Raw genomic sequence first — 24267 nt, 5'->3', positions numbered from 1 at the left:
TTAAACTTTATTGTCATTGTATCAAGCACAACGACATTGAAATCACAGCAGCAATCAAGAAAACAAAAGTAAGAAAGTGTATAGATGTATAGATGATGACAGCTTGTCCATCATTCTCCAGTTCAGCCAGCCTCCACCTCCACAGGGTCCAGGACTGAGCTTCTTCAGTCATGCTCCATCTCTGTCTCCTGGATCCTGTCTGCTCACAGGAGGTGAAGCTCTTCCAATATGGGGTTGGTGTCAGTTGTTAGCTCTGTTAGCCATGTCTGTGAATAGCATGATGCTACTCTGCCTTCTGGTATTCCCTTTGTTGCTGGGTTAGCACGGCTAGCTCGTCCATCTTATTAGGGATAGATCTTATGTTCCAAATAGTGATGGATGGAAGAACAGGTCAATGTCGTCACTTCTTAGCTCACACCTGAGAACCAGCATGTCGTCCTCACCTCCTTCTCCTTACCTTGACAGACATCAGGCCTTATACCAGTTAGCATTGACATGCTAAGGGCTGCTAACAGCTGATTTCACATGTAAACAATGCAGCCATGGATCTCCAGACAAACACAGGAGAATAAGTAGTAAAAATTTCACTGAAGCCACAAAAAGTTTGGTGTCCATGACCAACAAATGAAAAACAAGTTGAAAAGTAAGGGCAGGGGGAAAAAAAAGCATTTACATTTATGCATTATCAAGAGCTGTATGAAGACACTGAGGCACAGTTTTTATCCAAGAACCAAGACTAATTATGTACTTGTGTCTTCTGATCTGCTACATCAGAGTTCTTCAACAGGGGGTTCGTGGCCCCTAGGGGGTCTGTGGAGGTATTAGGCAAATTTTCATATTTGCGAATATTTGTTAACACCTATCACTGTACCTTGCAATTATTTTGAAAGTATAAGTAGGCTATATGATGTACATTTATACATGGTACTAGGCCTAGTTTAACATAATACACAACTTCATATAGTATATTTATAGTAGGGGGTTACAGCTCCAGCTCTCCATCAGCAAGGGGGTCCTTGGTTTGACAAACATTGACGACCCCTCTACTACAAGAATTGTTTGCCTCATGATTGCCACCAACACACATTATTTGTATAATATGAATTACTTTTGTCTTTTGCTTTATAAAATGAATAGTTTTTCTAATGAATTGCTGACATCAAAGGGTTTGTTTAAGATATGATTTACTTGTGCCCTTTGCTTAATAATACAAATTGTTTTGTGATACACAAACAGAATATTGATGTCATGTCTTTAAGAGGCAACAATAACAGGGGCAATACATGATAAGCTTTGCTTCTACTTGTCCCTTATCGTTCTGATTTCCTCTTATTTTTAATATTTTTTTGGTTAAATTTTCTTAATGAAGATTGTATTGTGTTTTCAGTGAATACTTTATTTTTGCACTGTTTATATACCAGGAAAATAAGTGAAAACAGATCTAGTTCAGTGTTTTCAGACATAACGTGCTCAGATTTAACTGCTTGTATTATCCAACAGACTGTTAAATTGCTTTTAATTAACCAATTATATAATATGCATTTGGAAACATCTGTATTTTTCACCAATTACCATAAATGCATCATTATTTTCTTGAATGAACGCCTCTGATCCGTGTTTGTGTGCGCTGATCCGTATGAGTTCAGGATTTCTGAGTGTACCTGAAGGCAGCACCGAGCATCCTCATCCCGTTCATCACAGTGACGCTCCGTGCGGATAGATGCACACACAGATCCCCTCGCTGCTTTAGTGTATCGTATCTCTGCAGATATTATTTCTTTTTCATGTGAAGGATCGAGTCACGGCTCGGGAGAGAAGCGGCAGCATGCAGCGGAACGCGGTGATCGTGGTGGCGGACAAAACCAGCCTGAAGAGGCCGTTTATCTTTGCAAATGCTGTACATATGGTAGGAGATTTTTTTTTTTCTATTCAATGCATATAAACCCAAGAGGCCTATTGACTGTTTCTGGCTCAATCTTTGCTTTGCTGCTAATGTTGTGACCTCATTAATAAGTGAGGCTGTTATTAATCCAAATGAGACTCCTGCTGGAGGCTCCGGCTGTCTGTGCCTTAAAACAAACATGCTGCAGAGAATCCCCTCCCATCAAAATATGCACAATGTGGCTACTGCAGTGTATGTTTCATCCAAAAATTATTCAGTGAGAGAAAATGACATCCACATGAAGCCAAATTATCATTTTCACATTAAAGTATATCTTTTCCATCTCCTCTTAGTTCATTAAACCTTTTATTTGATCAATTCTCAGATGTGTTTGTGTGTCTTAGCAGTGAGTCTTGAGCCCCAAGCAGTGAAAGGTTTCGTTTTGGCTCTTATCACTGCCCTAAAAAGGGTATTACTCCAGTTGTAGGCTAATCCGGGATAGCATTAGCCCTAAATGAACCAAACTGCTGCTTTAAGAGGATGACTTCTGCAAAGGAAAGCTTAATCTTAAGGATTTTAGATCAAATTTAGCATTGAATTTGCAGATTAGATACTACGTCTTTTAATCATACACTGCTTGTTTTCTCTCTTTCTCTGCATTTCTCTCTGAAAAAAACAACTAACATTGTTTAAAATGAACATTTTAATGTTTTTTTTTCTCCTCAGGCGCTGTGTTTCTTCATGTTGACCATGACTGTAGCGTGGCACAGGGAGCTTATCCAAACTGGCAAAGTAAGGTTGACGTCATACACTCTTCTGACCTGATAAAAACTACTTCCCATGCAGATATAACCTTTAATTCCAAGCATTTATCCTATAAGTTGCTGTATTGGGATGTTTTGGAAGAGTTGCTGAGGTAAACAAGAACAAGAGGAGAATTATCAATGCTTGGCTTCCATCAATCTTTCCTTAAAACACCACAGCAGCACTTTTTTATATTGTCTTTTCTCTCTTGGATGTGAGTTAAAGCCCTTATGTCGGCTCAGTTTTGCAGATTTGAGTCATCTCCAGGTGCTGACCCTGACCTTTGACTCCTTTCTTAGCCGTGCTATCTTGGAAATGCATCACCTGCAGGAAAATGGTGCAGATTATTTGGTCAGAAAGGCAATCATTTCCACTCCATGTGCTCCTTTAATGGCAGTGTCCTTATTTTGTCCTCAGCTGGTGTCCACTGCTTCAGTTGTGATCATGTACGTCATGGAGATCGGCTGCCTGCTGCTCTCGGTGCTCGGCGTGTTTGGAGCTTTAAAAGGAAAAAGATGGTGTTTGATTCTGGTAAAACAAAACAAAAAAAAAAAACGCTCTGTTTATTTTATTGGATGATAATTGTTCACATATTAAGGGAATGTGCATCCCATTAATTGTTCTTTGTGTGTGCAGTATGCAGCTGGGATGGCAGCAGCCAGTCAAACCATAATTGTCAGAACAGCGTTGAGTTACCAGGATGTGTATGAGGTAACGTACCCCTATGTCCTGCCTTAATATGTCACATTAAGTCCTGAAATAAAACAAAACTCAGAGTTTAAAACTGAAGCTTTTGTACAGATTCAAGGAAGAGTGTGATTTCTGTCCCTCTGCAGAAACGTGTGGCCCGTGAGGAGGCGAAGCTGCTCTCCATGATGCCTCTGAGTGGAATCAGCAAAGCTAACAGGACGCTGCTTTACAGCATTCAAGAAGAGGTAACAGCTTTTAAATAATATTTAATGAGGATTTTCACATTTTAATTTATTTAATTGCATGTTTTATTCAAAAAGCAGTGTTCCAGTAGAGCAGACTGTCATCCTAGCACGCTGTGGCTGCTTGTAGAGTTTTCTGGGTTTCATATGGAGCTGAATGACATACTGTTTCAGTATCCTCATCGCAATATGTGGTTGCGCACTACTCATATCGCAAGGTTATAGGATATATGCCATATGTTATGCTTGTTCTAGAAATGTCTCCAAACATTACTTTTCATTGATTCATTTCTTTGGCAAAACATTCAATTCTAAAAAAGAGGCAAAAAGTGGGAGGAGGACAAATTTGTAAGCCACTGCGTGAATGTTCATATTTATAAATATCTCTGTAATGATATGGCTGGGAAGAGAAACTTTTAAGATTGAACCAAGGGGAAATTCAAGAGTCACAGCAGCATTTAAAAAAACAAAAGAAAGTGTATAGAAAGTGCAAAAAGGTCCATAAGAAAATAGATGACAACAGCTTGTCCATCATTGTCCAGTTCAGCCAGCCTCCACCTCCACAGGGTCCAGGACTGAGCTTCTTCAGCAGTCTGTTCAGTCTCTGTCTCCTGTATTCTCTCTGTTGCTGGGTTAGCATGGCTAGCTCGTCCATCTTATTGGAGATAGATCTTACGTTCCCCATAATGATGGATGGAAGGACAGGTTGATGTCGTCACTTCTTAGCTCACACCTAAGAACCAGCATGTTGTCCTCACTTCCTCCTCCTCACCTTGTGGGGAAACATCAGGCCTTGCACCAGTTAGCATTGACATGCTACAGGCTGCTAACAGCTGATTTCACATGCAAACAATGCAGCCATGGTTACATGTAGGATCTCCAGACAAACACAGGAGCAGAAATAGTAAAAATTTCACTGAAGCCAAAACCAGTTTGTTGCCCATGACTAACAAATGAACCATACAAAGTAATGATAAACTCCAAATACAAAGATGATGAAAAAGAAATGAAAAAAAATACAAGAAATAAGAAGATGATATGATTATATATTTTATATTATAGATCAATACCAATCATTAACGGACCCTTAGCGTTCACAGAGACAGAGAGAGACAGAGGCAGTTAGGTTAGAGTCTGTTTAACATTATTTAAGAGAAAATTTAGCTAAACAGAGTAAAGCAGCAAACTTTAGAAAATATAGCAGTATTTATTGCAGGGAACATACATTGCAATATCATTTTTTCCCAATATTGTGCTGCCCTAGTCTTATGTCAGAAACGATCCAGCGTGGTCTGCCTTTAGTGTGGGAAGTGAAGGCTCCCTGCATCAGCTGTATGCTTGGCCAGCGGTATTTGAGACGTGATGTACTCCGGTGGTAACTCACTTCACAGAGACAGTTAATGCAAACATCTGGCAGAGCTTTGGAGCTGAACCTGACATTCAGAGGATCTGTTTTTTTTTCCCCAAACAATCAGTCAGATTTTGTTTCTTTCGTACAGAACTGTTGTCTCTGCTCGCTCAACAGCATGATGGATGCTTTGCTTTTGATTTCCCACGGGATGAGCTGAGGGTCATAATCCCAGGATGTGCATTTTGTGTGTCTAGTTGCAGTGTTTCAGCATTTGTGGACAAATATCTAAATCTCCAATAACATCTGTCTCTGGGATATGATTTAATTCTGCTCGTTTTTTTGTCCTTGCTCTGCTGAATATCCCTAAAATCATTCAACAAAAGGAAGGAGAAAAAAAGAGGAAAGTAACTATTTAGTGGATTCTTCCTTTTCTATTATCCTTTCAAGTCTTTTTCTGATCATTTTTTCATCTAAACAACATTAAAAATATGCTTAATTAGCCACCAACAGTTCCTTCTGTAGCTGTTTTTCTGTGACAGCTCAGTTAAACCCTCAGATTTCATAATTCTCCGAGCGATTCCTGGTGTTTTCTGTGACGTCCGGAAGAATTCCTGGTGATGTATTTCTTGGTTTCCTCAGAAAGTGTAGGTCACGCTGAATCTAAAAATAGTCATATCACGTCTCAGATTTGACTGAGATATGACTCAGAACGTCCCCCTCGGGGAGACCACGTCACAGTCTGAAAACCTCAGAAACACAACCCGCACTCCTAATGCTACCACAGCCACACCATGCTGCCTGCGGCTCTCTGTGCTCCTTGTCTTCACTCTTTCTTTCCTGTTTCTAGCAAAGAGTGATGAGTTTAACTTGCAAACAGAGCTAGATTAGGATGTTTTAGGGGAGATTTTATGTCCTATTTGAGAATAAAAGAATAAAACTTACTGCTTTTTGGAGAATAGCCCCGAGGAGAATAAAGAAGGTCGGCCAAAGAACATCAGGTGTGTTTTTTTAGATATACAAAGCACACAGCGCTCAGGTGGCAGTCAGATGTGACAAGGGTCACACCTGGAGTATATGTAGCCCTGGGGGCGTGGCCTGGAGAGCAGTTATGTCATTTCTTAAAGAGATATCAACCTGCAGCATAGTTTTAAAACTGACTGAATAGAAACATATGGTGTCTCACTCAGGGACACAAATATCATATGTGCTCATTTTGTATTTATGCTTTATCTGGTGTGTGTCTGTGTGTGTGTCACCTTCAGTTCGAGTGCTGTGGTCTCATTGAAGGCTACAAAGACTGGGGCTCCAACATCCCTCCCTCCTGTAACTGTCAGTATCCAGGAAAATGTGTAAGTGTCTCTCTTTGTGTGAACAAGATGACTCATTTTGTTACAAAGCCACACAATTTAAAATCCATTTTTAATTCTGCTTTGTTAGAAAGATATCTTTGTATCTCCTAATTGATTTAATAAACTTAAGTTGTCTTAAGGAGTAAAGACAGTCTAGATGATCAGTTTCACAGTCTGTAAACAAACAGCCAATCATAAGACACCAACAAAATGAGGATTAATTGAAAGATATAAAAGAACACAACAATAAAGCACTGTAATAACAGCAAACGAAAGGTTGATTTATTTATTTATTTATTTTTAATATATGGATTTTAAGATCTACAAAAGAATCTTTTTGTTAAAAAATAAACTATAATATCACAGGATGGTTAGAAATAATCCAAAGAGGGCCTCAGTACTTAAAGAAATCTCATCAAAACTATGAATGAAATGATAGTTTGATGTGAATATGTCTTGGCTGGTCGTATTAAAATCAACAGAATCACATTTGATTTCAAACAAAAGAAGAAGTTAATCTACAATCTGGAGACCCTTAGTGTATATGTCCCTTCACTGACAGCTCACCACCACCAGATGGATCTATTTCTTTAACTTTTATGAGTTATTTGCAGGATTTTGACAGGGAAACAAAACATTTAATGTGTACGCTGCAGTGACTAAACAGACCGATCTGTCAAGCCGTTAAAACTGTGGGAGTAAAGCTGGACTCTCTGACAGAGGACGGTGTTATCCAAGGTGCATGTCATCTTGGACAATGTGTCCCATCCACTCAATCACATGCTGGTCAGCCACATGAGTATTTTCAGTGAGAGACTGATCCAGAGACTGTATAATTAATAGATGTAGTCTCCCTGACGTCACCTGTCTGTTTCTGAAACAGATTTTTGAAGCAGATCAGCTATTACGGCCATATTGGAAGTGATGCTGGCTTCTAGTCTCCAGCTATAGGGCCCCCATCAGTCACATGACCTGTGCTGTGCTTCTGATTGGGAGGACCTGATATATTAATGTCTTCTAAACTGCAGAGTTCGAAAAGAATTTCACCTCCCCTACAGTGTGTGCCAATAATGATTCAGGCAGGAGACATACTTCCTGTACCAGCCTCAAGCAGACACTGAGGAAATAATTTCTGCTTGTAGCCTTTAGACAGCACAGCTCCTCTCTCTGAATGTCATTAGGTTTACTTTGGACTCCTTGAATTCAAGCAAATAATGAGCAATAATTACCTCTGTGGAACACCCATAACCAATGTCAGTATTTGTGCAGTAACCCCCAACTTATGTAATTATTTTATACCGTATATTCTTAGTAAATATTTTATGCTTGATTTTAACGTGAAACGTATGCTTATATTTGGTACTTTCTATGTTTTTGTCTCTTTTTAAATGAGAGTAACTGTAACAGTAAAGCAATTCCCCTGGAGGATCAATTAAGTACTTCTGATTCTGATTCTTTATCCTCTTGTTATGTTTTAATAATGAAGACAGAAGCTTTATGCATAACTGGGTTTTAATAGTCAGGGTACAACTTTTATTAACTCACATGCGCTGTGTGTTCAACGTGTTCACATATATTTAATGTTTTTCTTTATGTTTAATGTCATTTATTTGTTTGTGTGTTTACTGCTCAACAGATCCGACTACGAGGCAGCGCCACACTGGGGGCTCCAAAGAACCAGTATGTTTATCAAAGGGTAAGAGAGCTTCAGAATATTAATAACTACAACTTTAATAATCATGTCAGATAATTCAGCTTATAATTTGAGGAAAAACTGTTTTTGTACTTATCCACTTTAATTGTCTCATCATCATTAAAACTGCCTGCTCATTCTTCCACAGCCTTGCCTCCCAATTTACGTCTCTGAACTGAAGCTTGCATTCTCACTGGCGATGGGTATACAATTCGGGAGTGCGGTATTTTGGGTATGTCATTTTTTTCTATTTAACATGGATATATTTATCAGGGATGAACAGTTTTTAACATGAACACAAGTCAGCCTCATCACTGCATTTCCACAGCAGGAAGTCATGCTGGGGACTTGGAACTTTTTTAGATCCCAGTGCTTTTCCACCAAAAAACCAAGTCATTAATTTAGCTCCCACTTGCATTATTTTCTTTCCCTAAAAGTCCCTGCGTCCGGAGCTGTTATCACCCATAACAAGTACTTTTCGGCACGGCTTGCAGGGTGGAAAAATGTGTGTTTTTTTTTTTTAATCTGGTCTAAAAATCTGAAGTTGGAAGGAACCTTTTTGTTACCAGGGTAAAAAGGTTCATCCCGCCTGCCGTCTGTATTTCCACCCTGGATGTTTCTCCATAAATACGCTGACTATCAATGGATGAGGAACTGATCCTCACAAAATGAATGGAGCAACATCCAGGATGGAAACACAAAAAAACAGGCTAAATGAATCTTTTTGTTACCAAAGAAAATGTTCCTGGGGCTAAAAGTTCCTGGTTTTCTTTGGTATAAATGTAGCTTATAATGATTAGCTCAGGTTGTGGTAGATATTTCAGCTGAAATAATGCCCCTAAATATTTTGAATTCATGATCTAATCTTTACTCAGCGAGTTCCTGTTTGTCCTGTAAAAGTATCCCGTCACTAAAGACGTATTGCACAAAAGTTCTGGTTGTCAGATTCAGACTTGTAGCAAACAAACCAAGCTGTCTGCTTTGGTGAACACCTTTACAAACTCCTTCTCATTTCTTCTTCAGGTGGTTTTACTCGTCATGAGCATCAAGCTAATGGGCCAGATTCGACGGAAACAGGAGTTCATGGCTCTGCTCCAGTCTAACAGATACGTTCCTGGTGCCTTCTAGTCACCTCATAAGTTTTGATACACTCTTCTGATTCATTAGCAAAAATTACCTTGTTTGAATTTGCACATGTAAACTAACTATGCTGTATACCATAACCTGGCTACTCTGTGCTATAGCATAAATATGTTAACGGTATCATTTTATAAAGCATTATTGCATGTACCTGATATTAAAAAGTAATCTACATGCATAGATCCACTTCACGTGAGTCCTGTTTCGCCTCACTGCTGTAAAAACGATGCAGTTTGAAAAAGATTGAATATTTCTGAATCATTTTCTCATCTCAGAGAGTTACGACACCTTCAGGAGCATTTACCAAACTAAACAATTTATTTTCTTTGCTAGAGCCCAAGTATTGACCCATGTAGCTAATTCTTTAAGATAACTTGAATCCAATCTTCCTGAAATCTGCATAAAACATTTTTGTTTTTTTTATATCTTTTGAGGCTGAAGCTACATTTTGATTTTAACCTTTTGAGATCAGTGTCGTCTTCATAATCCTCAAAAATCTACATTTGATGCACACCACTGAACTCAAAAACTATTAACTGGACCAACGTATTTATAACTAACATATTTGAATGCCTGTGCGAGTCTTACTTAACGCTCACTTGTTTATTTTCCAGCATTAGAGCAACAAATAACCTTTAAATATATAAAATGAATAACCTGTATGTAGCACCTTTCTTAAACAGTGTTTACAAAGTGTTGATTGAAATGTAATCGTTTATATTATTACTGAATAATGTACTCTTTGGGTAGAATAATCAGGTCAGACAGAGGAATGAGCTCCAGCTCTCATTGAGACTCCAGAATGTCTTGATGCCTTGTTAAGCACATTGCATAATCATCGTTTCAGTTTTCATAAAGCACATTTAAGATTTGTTTCAGCGGGAGGAGAGGAGACTCCATTTGGTTGCACACTCAGTAGACATGCAGTTACCCCCTCACTTCATGCTTCCTACACTTTGGTTTAAGCTTTTGGGGTATGTTGGCAAGTCTGAGAGGCTCACCGAAGACGCCTTCACGTCACATCACTGCGAAAGACTTCCTGCATGTTTTTAACCTCTCCTTGACCAACATACCACTGAATGAACTCCATCTGAAACAGCAGATCCAATGTCTACCTGTGCACTTTAACCATTTATGCCTAATTAATGATGTGTTCTTGCAACGTGTGGTGTTTTTTTTTTATTTATTTCTGTCATACACTGTTTTTTGATTTATTAATGGAATGAAATTATGTAATATTTTGTAAATAGCAGGAATAAAATATGTGATTCTTGTTCCTTTTATGTTGTGAGATTATTTCCAGTGAAACTGAGGATATTGTGTACGACATTTTCATCTTAACACATTCGGCCGGGACAATGGACAAAAAGAGAATACTCAAGTAAAGTAAGAAAACCATAAAAGAGGGGGGGTTGGTTTCTTTTTTTGTCCATCTAGTGCTTCTGTAGTATATAAACATGATTTTCCGCTATAAAAAAAAACAACTATTTGAGTTTATAAGTAAGTAAATATGACATGATGCTCTTGGTATTTAACACTGCGCATCCAGAATTTTTTAACATGTTGGTGGTGTTGCAGCCTTTGGATGATATTACAGCTTTTCACAAACTACACTTTGCATTGTTGGTGTCCTTTTTGTTTGAGGCCAAGCTTCCAATCGCCTCGGTCTCTTCGCCATTGCCTTGGAAATTCTGCAGCCGACTGACAAGTGATGGATGTGTTGCACTAGGGATGGGTACCTTTCACATTTGAAACGATAAAGTACCCATGCCCGGTACCTGACAATCAGTACCGGTACTCAACGGTACCAATTTTTGGTACTTTTTTGTGTTTATGTGGTAAAAGATGGCAAATTGTTTAATTATGATTTTTTTTTCAATTTAACATATTCATTCTTCACTATATAAACTTGCAATGCTGTGTTCATGTCCAGAATAGAAAATCGCCCACTCTTCCACTCTCTTACAGTCACAAGGATGCATTTAGGTACCTAAACATGGTACCTTTTGACTTTACATTAATCGGTACCTGGTACTTTTGACATAATTCGGTCAGTACCTAAAAAAGTACCTAATTCGGTACCCATCCCTATGTTGTACCGTGTATAACGTGACATTGACGTAAGGTCTGGACGCTTTGGCACAATGTAAAGAATAGACCAGAGAATTGTTCAGCGTAAAGGCTAACAATGTCCACTGCAAAAATCTGAAATCTCATCAAGTGTTTTTGTCTTATTTTGAGTAAGATTTGTCTTTCTATACTCTTTACGAGCTACATTCATCTGATCAGTCCAGAAAAATTACAAAAATGAGGTCTGAATTGCTGTAACAGGTAAAAAGATCTGACAGTTGAATAAGAAAAAATTGCTAAAAAATCGGCTTGAAACAAGAATAATGTCTTAATACAGTCTCAATATACTTCTCCCTTGTTCCATTGGCAGATTTTTTCTTCACTTGTTACAAACATTTCAGACCTCATCTTTGTCTTTAAATAACTTGAAACAAGACGGTCTTCTGGATTGGTCAGGTAAATGTGGTTCATATTAGGTTTAAAAAGACCTTTTCCACTGAAAATAAGACAAAAACACTTAATAAGATTTTAGTTTGTAACAGTGTTGATGGATCAAAGCTCAGAGCATTCAGCCTCTGCCTGAAACTGTTTTAGCTGCTGTCTCTTTAAGGCTCCCTGCTCCACAAACCCCCTCTCCTCTGATTGGTTAGCCCTCTGGAAGCCTGTCAGGGCAGACCTTGTCATGAACCAGTTTGGAAATCCTTCGGCAGTGGCCTCACCATTTCAGAAAGCCTTGTGAATATCTCGAGCTAATTTTAGCCCTTAGCGTTTTGATCAGTTCACAGACAGATTCAGAGATTTCTCCAACATGAACATGTAGAGGTTTGAAAATCTGCACAGGTTCAGTCTGAACATCCAGCTTTGTTACTTGAAATCTATGTTTACATTATAGGAAAGCAGAATACCCCTCTTTAACTGACACCAGATAAAAAAGCAGATTTTACTTTTTGAATAACAATACCAGAATAGTTACACAGCTGACAAATATTCCATGGACATTCTTCTTTAATTCACAGAGGGTTAGAGGGAGGAACAAAAGCTGTGGCAGGAAGAGGGGGGTTACATTTTCACTTTTTCCTTTGGCACAAAAAAACATGTCAAAACATTTCATTAGTTCTGTTATCTGTACTCCTCTACCCCATCATTCAATACAAATATTATGTACCAATGACATCCTTTGGCATCAAATTATAAAAAATTTTAAAAGTATAAAAAATATAATGTATCAAAGAAAACAAAGTTTAGCAAAATATGGTGTAAAACATTAAAAAAGTATAAAAGATGATTTTTTTAGAGCTAATGTGGTTCTGTTGCATCTGTATCAGTGCTTCAAGTTGTTAATGTCACGCTTAAAAAATTGAATGTGAATAATGATTAGCAATCAGAAATCAGTCTTGAGTGAAATGTGCTGAATCTGATATTAATAGTTTGAGGAAATGTCTTGAACATGCTGTACAGAATTATCATATTTATATACCAACCTTTAAAACAACCAAACAATACCGCATAGAACAACTGAACTCGCTCTGATCTTCAAGAAACTTCTGATATGTGCTTTTTGTGTCTGAGAATAATATTTCCTTGTACCAGTCCCATTCCTACAAACCTTCCTTACACATGAGGCTAACGTGGAGAGGCAGCAGAGATCCAGACTCAGGTGTGCTCTGAAGTCTCTGTCAGAGTGATGTAGTTTCCTGCTTTAGCCTCCGGACTGTAGACCACTGTGGGCCCGTCATCTTTCTGATTCAGCCGACACAGGATGACAATACACAGCGCCACTGACAACACCTACAAGACAGTGAAGCAGTGAAGTGACAGTTAGTTACCTCTCAGTCTATGTTTGGATCTTTCAACCTCAGCCGGTACATTGCTTTAAACAGAGCTCCAGTCTGATACGAACAGAGGGAGACAGAAGAGACGGAGCAAATTCACACACACAAATTATTACCTTTTGGTCTGCCCCAAAAGCAACATATTTTTGGGGGGATGTACATCAAAACAAGTGAATCAAAAAAAAAAAAAAGAAAAGAAAATCTACTTCAATGGGAAACAACATGCTTAAATGGCTTTTTTTCAGGTTATGGGTTAGCTAAAGCTGTAAAGAATCGATAACTGAAAGCCATCGTGAAGATGAAGTCATAAGTTATACTCACCTTCATTTGAAAGTAAAATATCAAACCTTTGACTCTAATTGTTGTCATCTAAATGTTGCTAAGCACCGCCCCGTTGTGGCTGCCTGTTACAGCAGCTCTCTCTTCTTTGTCCATTTCTTGTAATTTTTTCATCTCTTTTTTGTCATCTTTGTATTTGGAGTGGATCATTACTTTGTATGGTTCATTTGTTGGTTGTGGACACCAAACTGGTTTTGTCACCAGTGATATTTTTACTATTTTTACTCCTGTGTTTGTCTGGAGATCCTACATGTAACCATGGCTGCACTGTTTACATGTGAACTCAGCTGTTAGCAGCCTGAAGCATGTCAATGCTAACTGGTGCAAGGCCTGATGTTTTCCCACAAGGTGAGGAGAAGGAGGTGAGGATGATGTGCTGGTTCTCAGGTGTGAGCTAAGAAGTGACGACATGGACCTGTCCTTCCATCCATGGTTATTGGTAACGTAAGATCTATCTCCAATCATATGGATAAGCTAGCCATGCTAACCCAGCAACAGAGGGGAAACCAGAAGGCAGAGTAGCTGCTGTGCTGCTTTGACTCCTGAATTTCCCCTCAGGGATAAATAAAGTATTTCCTATTGTATTCTATTGTGTTCTATTCTATTCTATTCTATTCTATTTCTATTCTATTTCTATTTCTACAAGAGTTCTCATTACTAACTACTTTCACTCTGAAGTTGACCAGTTAATTTTCTTCTTGTAAATCCACTTCTGATGAGAACCATCAAAGTGTCTCTGTGTTTGCTGTGTTTACTATGGAGACCTATAACACACAAACAGAGGGTTTCATCATTACAGACACCTTTAGACTGAGTATACATACCCAGAGTAATGTGATTCCCAGCATGATGCCCAATAAAACATGAACCACAGTCATCTGAAGAGAGATCAGCAGTGGGAGGCATGCCTGAAACAGGAGTGGATCAATCAGTGAAATGTTTTAAACCATGTTTACACAGATGTTTACAGGTAGATTCAATAAGATAACAGAGAGTGTGCTGGTATAATCTCAGATCTTTCCATGGAACTAAGGAAATGTCTCATTTTCCTGCATCACAGGTCAAAAAAAGGTTTATATCTACTTCCCTGTTCTAACAGATTTCAGTGGAAATATGTTCACGATTTATCGTAGTTCCTTTAATAGTTTCATGTTTAGTTCATTATTGGTTTCTGCAGACGCATCAAAAATGAAGTTAAGAGGATCAGCTGAGGTTGACTGAGCTCAGTTCATATTTTGTCCTGTGTGAATGCAACAACCATTCGTCCTATAACAGGCTCTGTGTATTTGAAGTACACTGTTTAAACACACTAACCGTGGGCTGTTCTGCATTTAACTTCAGTCATGTGCCTTTAAATGCAAATACTGAGTTTAAATATAAATACAGCCATCTTTTTTCCTGCAGTGCCAATATAAAGCTGTTTTTCTACTGAAAACCAGAACTTGGAAATGAACTCCTCACCTCTTCATAAACCATGACGGGCTGGGTAAGGTCTGTCTCAAAATGAATGCTGCTCCTCGGAGCTGCCACCTGCAACAGACAGACACAAGTCACCGACTTATCAGAACTGATAAAAACAGAGATCATTAGAGGAGATAATAATCAGAGTCGGCCTAAGGGATGACTGAAAAACAGAAAAGCTTTTCTAGATATTCTTTTCTCTAATCTTGGACATCCACACAACCTAAAGTCACAAACTACAGGATATATCAAGGTGAAGGTTAAACTAAAGAGAGACGGACCTTAGTTTTTTTTTTATCTGAATGCTATGTCCTACACAAACTGCAGATGCAAAGTTAATTAGGTTTGATTCAAGAGCTGCTGACTACCAGCAGAGGGCGCCACAGCTCTGTTTCCTGATTTTCCTATGTGGCATCATGGCTGAGGCTGGAGAAAAACCAAAACTATCACTAAAAGTCATACAAACTAAAATACTCTAACATTTTCTTCAAATAAAAAATAAACACTATGAAAAAATACTCAAAAAAACCCCAAGAAAATTAACACCTTGTTTTGACATTTTATCTATACAAACATGTCAGGAGCTGCAGCATCTGTTACACTCACACATGGGTTAGTGGATCCTTCCACACACAGGCAGGACTTTGAGATATTCTGCCCCCAGTCCTCATATCCCTGATCCAGCCCACAACACTGCAGCTGAGGGGAAGATGACGAGGAAAAAGTTAAAACAAACATTGCTTCCTTCTTCTAAAATTATACTCTTGAAACTGATTGTGTGTGTGACAGGATACACACTCACACCAGGTGACCTACCTCTATCTGTAGTTCCTGGATGCCTTCTTGGAAAGAGTCAGTAGCGTTAGACAGCGGTAGAAAACTCTGGTAGTGCAACCTGAAGGCTTCACCCAACTGCAAAGAAAAGAGTGAGTGACTTAGAATGACTGATGGTCATAAAGTGACAGAGCTGCAGATCTAAACTTAAAGAGGGGGTGTTCTGCTGCACCATGTTTCAAACATGGATATGAAGTACAAAGATGGAAGTTCAAATCATTGTTCTGAAAAATACCAAGAGAGCTTCATGAGATTTGCTGATGAGGTCATCGACTACGAAGCCCTTGATACGGAAATAATATCAAAGAGCAGTTTGTATGTTTACAGGAAACTAAATGAGCCTGATGAATTGTCACTGACTGTTTGCAAAGACCACTTGAACCACTTTAAACCACTTTAACAAACTGAACTTACAGAAGGATTAGCTGTCTATGCCATAAAAATGCTCACCCATTTTGACCGCAGAAGCAGCGTTCAGCTCCATTTGTTCAGATGAGTTAGCGTTTTTTTAATACTAAATTTAACCTGTTAGCATCAAAGTGTACAGTTGTTCTGTGGTTGGTCATAAGAAATGATACTATACAACAGAGGCAATGTCTATCAAGTTTTGACAATGACAGGGCAACCGGTGTTGTGGAGTTTACAGCGACCATGCTAGCTGGTGACTCAGTCAAAAGTAGTAGTTAACAGGGTCACACTTTACACTGAAACACCAGCAACGTTTGCAATGTGTAATTAAATGTGCAGTCTTTATCCAACCTCAGTTCACCAGGTTTGACCACAAACGAGCAACATTAACCGCTGATATTCAAAACACAGATTTGACTTTTCATATTTAATGAAAAAGTTGTTTTGGGGCTGAGGTTCTGACCACACATGGACTCAATATAGAGAGGAAACAATATGTGAACCCAAATTATAATCAACTAAAACGGATTTTGGAATCAAAGTACAATTAGGGAATATTATGAAATGATGAACAAGTCTATTAACCCTTAAATACTCAACCATTAATATATTATATTCCATATACCATTAATAAAACCTCAGAAGTAACACGAAAAAAAAAACTCCCTCTAAACAGTGTGAGCTAGTAAAAAAATTTGCATTTTAGCGAAACGTCAGAGCTAAGCTGTAAACATGTTAAAATCTGCTGTAAAGATCAGCTTTTTAAATCGGTGTGTATTTGGTCTGTGGTGTTTCTACAGCCAGCCTCAAGTGGTCACTAAAGGAACTGCAGTTTTCAACACTTCTGCATCAGTGTCATATTTTAAATCTGAATGTTTTTGCCTGGTTTCAACATGGTACACTACTTCTAGAGCTATTCCCCTTGGCATGTCGGGACTTTTTCAACATACTTTGATGTCTTACCAGCTGCAAGCATTATTTCCTTTCCTTCCCACAGGAAAGCTGCTCAGAATCAGAATCAGAATCAGAATCAGACTCAAAATACCTTTATTGATCCCTGAGCGGGAAATTTTATGACGACTCATAATAGTCTTAGTGGGTAATAGATGCGCTACCTGATGCTACTTGCCTGTTTTTGCAGGGTGTATCAGACTTGTTTGTTTGACTTATTCAGCTCAGTTTTTTCAATAAATAAACAGAATTTTGTGCAAGCATTTTTTCTTTCATTAGTTGTAGATTTTTTTTTTCCACATGAAGCATGACTTTAACTATATGTTACAAAGGACTCTGTAGCTATTTAAAGACTGAGAAGAGACCAGTCTTGACTCATGAAGCAACAAATTATGTATTTTCAGTTTCTATTCCTGTATAATCTGTCACTGTGTCTCAAACCAAAGTGTAAAAAAGGGAAAAAGATTTTAAGTGGTCTGTAAAATACCTCTGGTTCCACGACAAGTCCCTGAATCAGGCAAACGACCATGAACAGACTTATCAGGATCATCCCAACTGCAAACTAAGACACACACACAGACACAGTTACAGTGAGTTACAGTTACAGTGAAGTTGATTTTTGTCAATCTGAGTGTTTTTTGTGTCTCTGTACCCACCAAAATGAGCGCCCACTTCTTCTGTTTGCAGGCCCCGTACACGCCGACTATGCTCAGGAGCAAAGGTATGACTGATATAGCATACATGCCGTGTAGGCCTGCTATCATCTGCTCTATCTGTGGAGGAAACAAACACAGAACCAGTTCAGACGCATCAGCCAACAAGGAACAGTTCAATACCCTCTGTGAGCTCACAAACACGCTGCAAAGCGTCTGAAATGTGCTCTTCATTTCCTGCAGCTGTTTGTGAAGTTTTCTAAACTTGGATAAGGTTTTTTATCAGGGTTCTTTGCAGTTTCATTCACTGAATGAAATGTGTGACAAGTTACATTCTGGCAAGGTCACATGAACAAGCATTTTTGGAAGTTTAAAGCCTTTACATGAAATGTGCAAATTTTAATCTGGAAGATATTTGGCTTTGAATTGTTCTTTTACGGGAAGCATTGTTTTTTCTATTCATTTCAAATTATTCAAAGGATGCATTTAACATTCAATTAATCCTTAAGTGCAGGGGCTACCAAACTTTTCAGACTAAAATCCAAAAGTTAGTGATGCTGGAGATTAGCAGCCCATGGCATGGGAAGACACTAACAGACCAATCCAAAAAAATCAACCAAAACTCAGGCATAAGATACTTCCTTTAGCTGATGGACGGAAAATTTGCACATACTGGAAGTCCTCATCATACTGGCTGAGTCACCTAATGGTTTTGTGGCAAAAAGAAAAGTGAAACAACTCAAATATTTTCTGTCTACACAGTTTTATATCAAATGTAACCCCATCTCAGTTTATATGCTTACAATCACGGATGAAACATGCAGGTGTAAAGACTAATTTTTACATTTAACGTTGGCTGCCTCTTATTTAAGCTTAATGTCCTGATCAGGTTATTAGTTCACAAGTCTAAGTCCAAAAAAAGTCCATTTGATTTTGAGTATCTGCTGATACTGAGTCACGATCTGATACTTTTACTCCAATACATCGCCCTCCCAGCTCCTGCCATGTTCTGCTCTGCTTTACAGGACTCAACCCAAAGTTCACGGCAGCAAAGTGATGTCATGTCTAGGGATGGGTACTGAATTAGGCACTTTTATAGGTACCAAATTCTGCCAAAAGTACCGGGTACTGATTCACGTAAAATCAAAAGGTACCATGTTTAGGTACCTAAATCCATCCTTGTGACTGTGAGGGAGTGGAAGAGTAAGAAAATGTGAAAGGTGCCCATCCCTGGTCATGTCCTATGTAGGAGATGAGATGGTCTGACTCTGTACAATTATATTATGGCAGTAAAAACTGAGCTGTTACTTTTCCTGTTTATTTTAAAATATTAAAGATCTGGTAAAAAAAAATAATAATGAGAAATCTGATTCCCGATGAGGTGCAATGTCAGATTTTGATCAAGTCTGTAACCACATAATTAGCCCTCAATTTCTGATCACGTGACTGGATTGGGACATCCCTACTTAATTCGAATAAACAAAGATCCAATACTGGAATTTTGCTATACAGATAAGGATAAGGATAATAAGGATAAAAATAATTTATTGATCCCCGTAGGAGAAATTCAGTTGTCCAGCAGCTGTACATACACACACATACACATTCAAAAACAGGTTAAAAGTTACTAACGATAGAAATAATAAAAATAAAAAAAGTGCACATGTTCAGACTGAGCTGTTATACCGTTTTAAAGCAGCAGGAAGAAAAGATTTCTTAAACCGTTCCATTCTGCATCTTAGAGACAGGAGCCTGTCACTGCGGCTGCTCTTCTGACCTGACAGACATTGGTGAAGTGGGTGCCTGGTGTTACTCAGGATGCCCTGCATGAGAGTCCGCATCCTTCTCTCTAGGACCTCCCCCACAGAGTCCACCCTCCTCCCCATCACAGAAACACACCTCCAGCCGGTTCCTGTTCCTCAAGGTCATACTGCCCCCCCAACAGACTACCCCGAAAAACACTGCACTGGCTACAACAGACTGATAAAAGATGTACAGCATGTCCCTGCTCACATCAAAGGCCCTCAGGAAATGGAGCCTGCTCTGTCCTTTCTTGTAAAGGGCATTCGCCTGCACAGACCAGTGCAGAGATGTTGTGCAATTAGTTCTGAAAGGCCTTTTTTTTTCTTAAATAAGAGAAAGATGTGTTGCAAAACACGTTTATTGATACAGTTAATTTCTCTCATTAATAGGTAACACTTGTTATTTTAGCCTGCAAAGTTCTTAAACTTGTTTTTTTTATTTTTATTGATAGATATAAAACATCAAGAACAAAGATCAGGCATCAGTCATACAGGTTCTGACAGGTATACAATAGTAACCATTGATACAGCATTAGAAATAAAACAGAAGCTAGACAAAGGTTGCTCTTATGAGTGAGTAACTGGCCTAGTCACAGTTGGGAAAAGCCCAGTAAGATGGATGATGAGAGCCTGAGGTCCAGAGTATTTTAAACATGGCTCCCAGAGCTGACAGACACAGCCCATTGAGGAGTGCAACAAACAAGAAATATGTTCATTCTGGATTAAGTCCATATTAAGGTTGTGCCAGGACTTTTCTGAGGGGGCAGAGTCTTTGATCCAGAAAGCAAAATCTTTCTGGCAGTAAAAATCAGTAGATTAAATAGTCTTTTGTGTTGTGTGTTCACAATATTAGGATCAGGAAATCCGAGAAAAGGGGCATTGGGTCCGGGTCTGTTGATGCTCCAAAAATAGCACACAGTTCTTTCATAATGCCTGACAGGCAGTTTTGAAACTTAACACATGTCCAGAAATAATGAATGAAATTACCATTATCAGGGTTACATTTATGAGAGAGAGGGGAAGTTTCAGTGTCCACTGTGTTTTTTAAAGCTTGGGTGAAGAATCTTGAATTGAGTTACAAATGGAAACTGTCATAGCCTGCAGCCAGACTCTCTCCCATTTTCATTCTGGAAGGAATTTTGCGACCCCCATATAAATGTTTCACGCCCCCCAAGGTGGTGAGGACCACGCTTTGGGAACCACTGAATTCGAGGATTACCTAGAAAATGCCAAATATCCTATGGGTTAATACATTTTGTGGATGTTTGGTAAAAAGGGGATTCGATGGACTTTCACATGTGTGTTTCCATCATGAGTGCGTGTTACCTCTTCATCACTATGGAGGTATCCATGGCTAAACAGAGTAAACCCCAACATCAAGGCGCCGACAATCTGAAAGAGCAGAGAAACATGACATTACTCATCAGTCAGAGCTGCAGCTGCTCATGATTATAGCTCAGTTATTCCACAATCAATCACTTTGGTGTCAAACATCTCATCAAAGCCAAGTCTCAGACCAGAGACATGTTGCTCCCACAGCGTGTCGACATGGTGAAGTTATGGAGTGATCTATAAATACAACCGTCAGCCTCACACAACAACATGACAGTTATAATACACCTGCAGGGACACACAAACAAGCAAAACCACATTTCACTCAATCGGGTTCCCATGAACTGAGCTGTGTGAGAAAGGAAGAGGAGGGGAGAGATGATTGACAGCTTAATTACTGGTTTCTGACATCAGAGAAGACTTTGTCTTAAGTTTTGTTTTGACTGTGACTGTTTGACATGTAATCCAGTTATATCTCTGGGATTTGGGCCTGAAATGTGACAAAATGAGTTAAATAAACACTCTGCGGCCTAAAAAAATGAAAAGATCTCTAATGATTTATTAATCTATTTGGCATTCTTAATTATTAAATGCTGAAATTATTTATCCCTTTTTTATTATTATTATTATTCATGAAAACAAACAGTTCTATTTTTGTTTAAATTTGATATCACTGAAAAATATGAAATTTATGTAAATTAATTAATTTTTAGAAAGAATGTGACCAGAAAAATGAGTCAAGAAAATCATAACAAAGTTAAAAAGAGAGGATTTTAGTCTCTTTACGTAAAAATTAAGTACTTGTAATGTTAAAGGGTGTCTCCCGTTTAATTCTGTCAGATTTTCCTTTCACTCAACATGATCAAATCCAGCCATTGAGCTTCTCCTCCTTCCCTAAGTCTTTTCCCGTCAATGTTTTTTAGTAGTTTTAGCTTCATATCTGACCTCCTTAGAGCAAACTTAACAAAAGACTCATCAAAAACTTCTTACAGACTTATATTCCTCCACTTTCTGCCCTGATATCTCGTCCATAAACTGCCCACTCTGTCAGAGAAGAGGAAAAACACTCACTCCGACCAAACTGGTCACGGTAATGTAACCCCGCTTCAGACACACGTTCACTCTCCCCATGACGATCCGCTTCAAGTCGGTGGATTCAGAGGAGTTTCAGAGTTTCTTCAGGCAGTAAATCCACATGCTATACACAGAGGTTAGTCCGCTTTGGAGAAAGAGAAACTTTAGCTGTTGTAGTGTTGTTTGTGGGAGGAGGAGATCCACATGTTTTCCAGGTGAAGACCTTCCCCCGCCGTGTGAAGAGTGGGGCCGGGGTGTGTGTTTGTGGGTGGAGCTGGGAGTGTGGGCTGCTTTGTCGTCAGGAAGTTGACGAAGTCTGGAGCAGAGTTTCACAGTGTGAGGTGAATAATCAGCAGGAAAAAAGACCAGAAACAGAGTTAACAGAAATATCCCCCTGTGACCTAATTCATCGAGAGTGCTACCTCAACATTTTTTGGAGAATTAGACCTATTAGCTTAAACTTCTGAACTTGCGTTTTTTTTGTTCCCTGAGAAGAAGAGGAAACATTTTGCTGAGATTTATTTCTGTAGCTGGAGAAAGTTTAATTTGTTCTGCTGACTTAATTTGTGTGAGTTTCTACAAAGATACCCAAAGTGTTTCAAGTAAGTATTAAAGCGATTTGGAAGCTTTGTACATCTTAATAACACCATTTATAGGGTTGTTATGGTCCTGCGGTCCAATCTACACAATATAAAGACCAAAAAGAAAGAAAAAAATCCATTCAGTATATCCTCTGCAAAGCTGCATACTAGTTGACCAATCAGAACCGAGCATGGCATGCACGGTTCGGATTGGTCTGTGAGTCCATCTTATCCCCTGTCCCCCTCGCTTCGCACCGTCATGCCCATGGTCCCACCTCGTTCTTCCCCACTACCCCTCTCACGTCAGCTAGCTGCTCAGCTATCGAAGCGTCATGGAGCCAGAGAAGACCGAAACCAGGAAGCTGTTACTGTTACCCTCCACAGGGAAGGGGAGAAAACGAAAAAGTTTCAAGGAAAAGGCTGAAGCAAGGAAGAATTAAGAGCAATACAGGTGCCAACAGAGGCTGAATATTGGAGAAATGTAAGACCGATGGAAAAAACTGCAGAGGGATTTGGGACTGAAGACTGACGCAGAGACAGCTTAGTTTCTGTTGAACAGGTAACGACTTTGTTTACCACAGTGGGAGACGTCAGCTGAATAACTCTGGTTAGTCTGTGCCTGTACTGGCTAATGACTGAACGCTGCTGGTTGGAACGGGTCGGCTCTGTCAATAAATTTTAGCACAAGTTAGCCACACATCTTTAGCATTGTAAACTGAGCTGGTGAAGACACGCCGAGAAAGGTATAGCCTCGTCCACAGTCGGCTCTGCTCTGATCAGCTGGTAGTTGCAACGCCAGACCTGCTTCGCCGGCTAATTCATGGTTTTGATTGCGCCGGTCCAATTGAAAAAGCTACCACTGTGTGTTACAAAGAGGATGACTGTCTTGTTTGTTACATTTCTGCTGGCCGGCTTCTTGCTCTGTCGGAGGGGGCGTGTTGTTAGGAGGCGAAGAAGGGCGATACGAGCTGGGGGGCAGGATCTTGGAACATGGAGGGGAGGGATGAGTGAGGCTGTGTGTTCTCAAATGTGTCTCATCAGCCAAACTGGGTTTCAGATCGTTGACCATAGCTTCAATGATTGTGGGCAGAAGTCTATGGAAGCTCCAAAAGGTCATGGTTAAACACATTTTATTGTCTAAGATTTATTTTTCCGGTAATTATCAGTGGGCATTTTCTCCTTTTTCTTTTTTTTTTTTTTTTTGAGAAAACGACAGAGTGTTAGAGTCCTGTTAAAGATAAACAAGTACATTTACAAGATAAATATCATGAATGTACAAGATTAAAAAATATGTAAATTTACGAGAATAAAGTCATAAATTTACGAGAATAAGCTAAGGGCTATCGGACGATCTAAGAAATGTCTAAAATGATTTTGAGGATGCTACAACTCTCCTGGGTGAAGTTATTTCATATTTCTGTAACGTTTTTTTTTTGGTGCTGCAATTTTCTGACGTTTCATTCCAACAAAGCTGGCTCTGTAAAGAGGACAATGCAAGTCCCCCGGCATTGTGGACGGCTCGTTTTGAAGAAAATAAGTTTGTAGCTCACAGTCTTACTTGCTGTGTAAACAAAAGTCTTGTGCAACAACTTCAAGGTAATGTAAAAATCAAATCACTATGATTACCCAGAAGGCATTGTGCCTTGCTGCCTGTTTGTTGCTGCCCACATGACTGTGGTATGTGAAGCCTATTTCTTTGTTTCTTTGTGCTTATCATAAAGTAGAGAAATCACTGATTTGTCTTGAAGATCGCCAGGAAAGTACCTCATGTATCTCAAG

At 39.1% G+C, this 24267-nt stretch overlaps 2 protein-coding genes across 2 annotated transcripts; one reads left to right on the top strand and one right to left on the bottom strand.

Moving 5' to 3' along the window:
- The first annotated feature begins 1679 nt into the window (after positions 1–1679).
- On the top strand, positions 1680–10437 carry LOC141810656 (tetraspanin-8-like). The gene is made up of 9 exons (XM_074698387.1): positions 1680–1906; positions 2609–2674; positions 3104–3217; positions 3323–3397; positions 3523–3621; positions 6232–6318; positions 7955–8014; positions 8160–8243; positions 9035–10437. The coding sequence occupies exons 1-9, from the start codon at positions 1826–1828 to the stop codon at positions 9137–9139; spliced, it is 771 nt and encodes a 256-aa protein (XP_074554488.1). The 5' UTR covers positions 1680–1825; the 3' UTR covers positions 9140–10437.
- Positions 10438–12195: 1758 nt separating this feature from the next.
- Positions 12196–22188, bottom strand: LOC141810629 (tetraspanin-8-like). The gene is made up of 9 exons (XM_074698355.1): positions 21905–22188; positions 20828–20893; positions 17703–17819; positions 17534–17608; positions 15670–15765; positions 15460–15552; positions 14854–14922; positions 14217–14300; positions 12196–13009 (listed from the first exon to the last, which is right to left on the bottom strand). Exons 1-9 carry the CDS (start codon positions 21962–21964, stop codon positions 12875–12877), a joined length of 795 nt encoding a protein of 264 aa, XP_074554456.1. The 5' UTR covers positions 21965–22188; the 3' UTR covers positions 12196–12874.
- Between the last annotated feature and the right edge of the window lie 2079 nt (positions 22189–24267).

This window comes from Halichoeres trimaculatus, unplaced genomic scaffold (genome assembly GCF_033239565.1).
Source record: "Halichoeres trimaculatus isolate MK-OKI-2021-1 unplaced genomic scaffold, fHalTri1.1 fHalTri1_scaffold_21, whole genome shotgun sequence".
Taxonomy (NCBI): domain Eukaryota; kingdom Metazoa; phylum Chordata; class Actinopteri; order Labriformes; family Labridae; genus Halichoeres; species Halichoeres trimaculatus.
The sequence above is the reverse complement of the archived record's forward strand: the minus strand, read 5'-3'. Positions and strand labels throughout refer to the sequence as shown.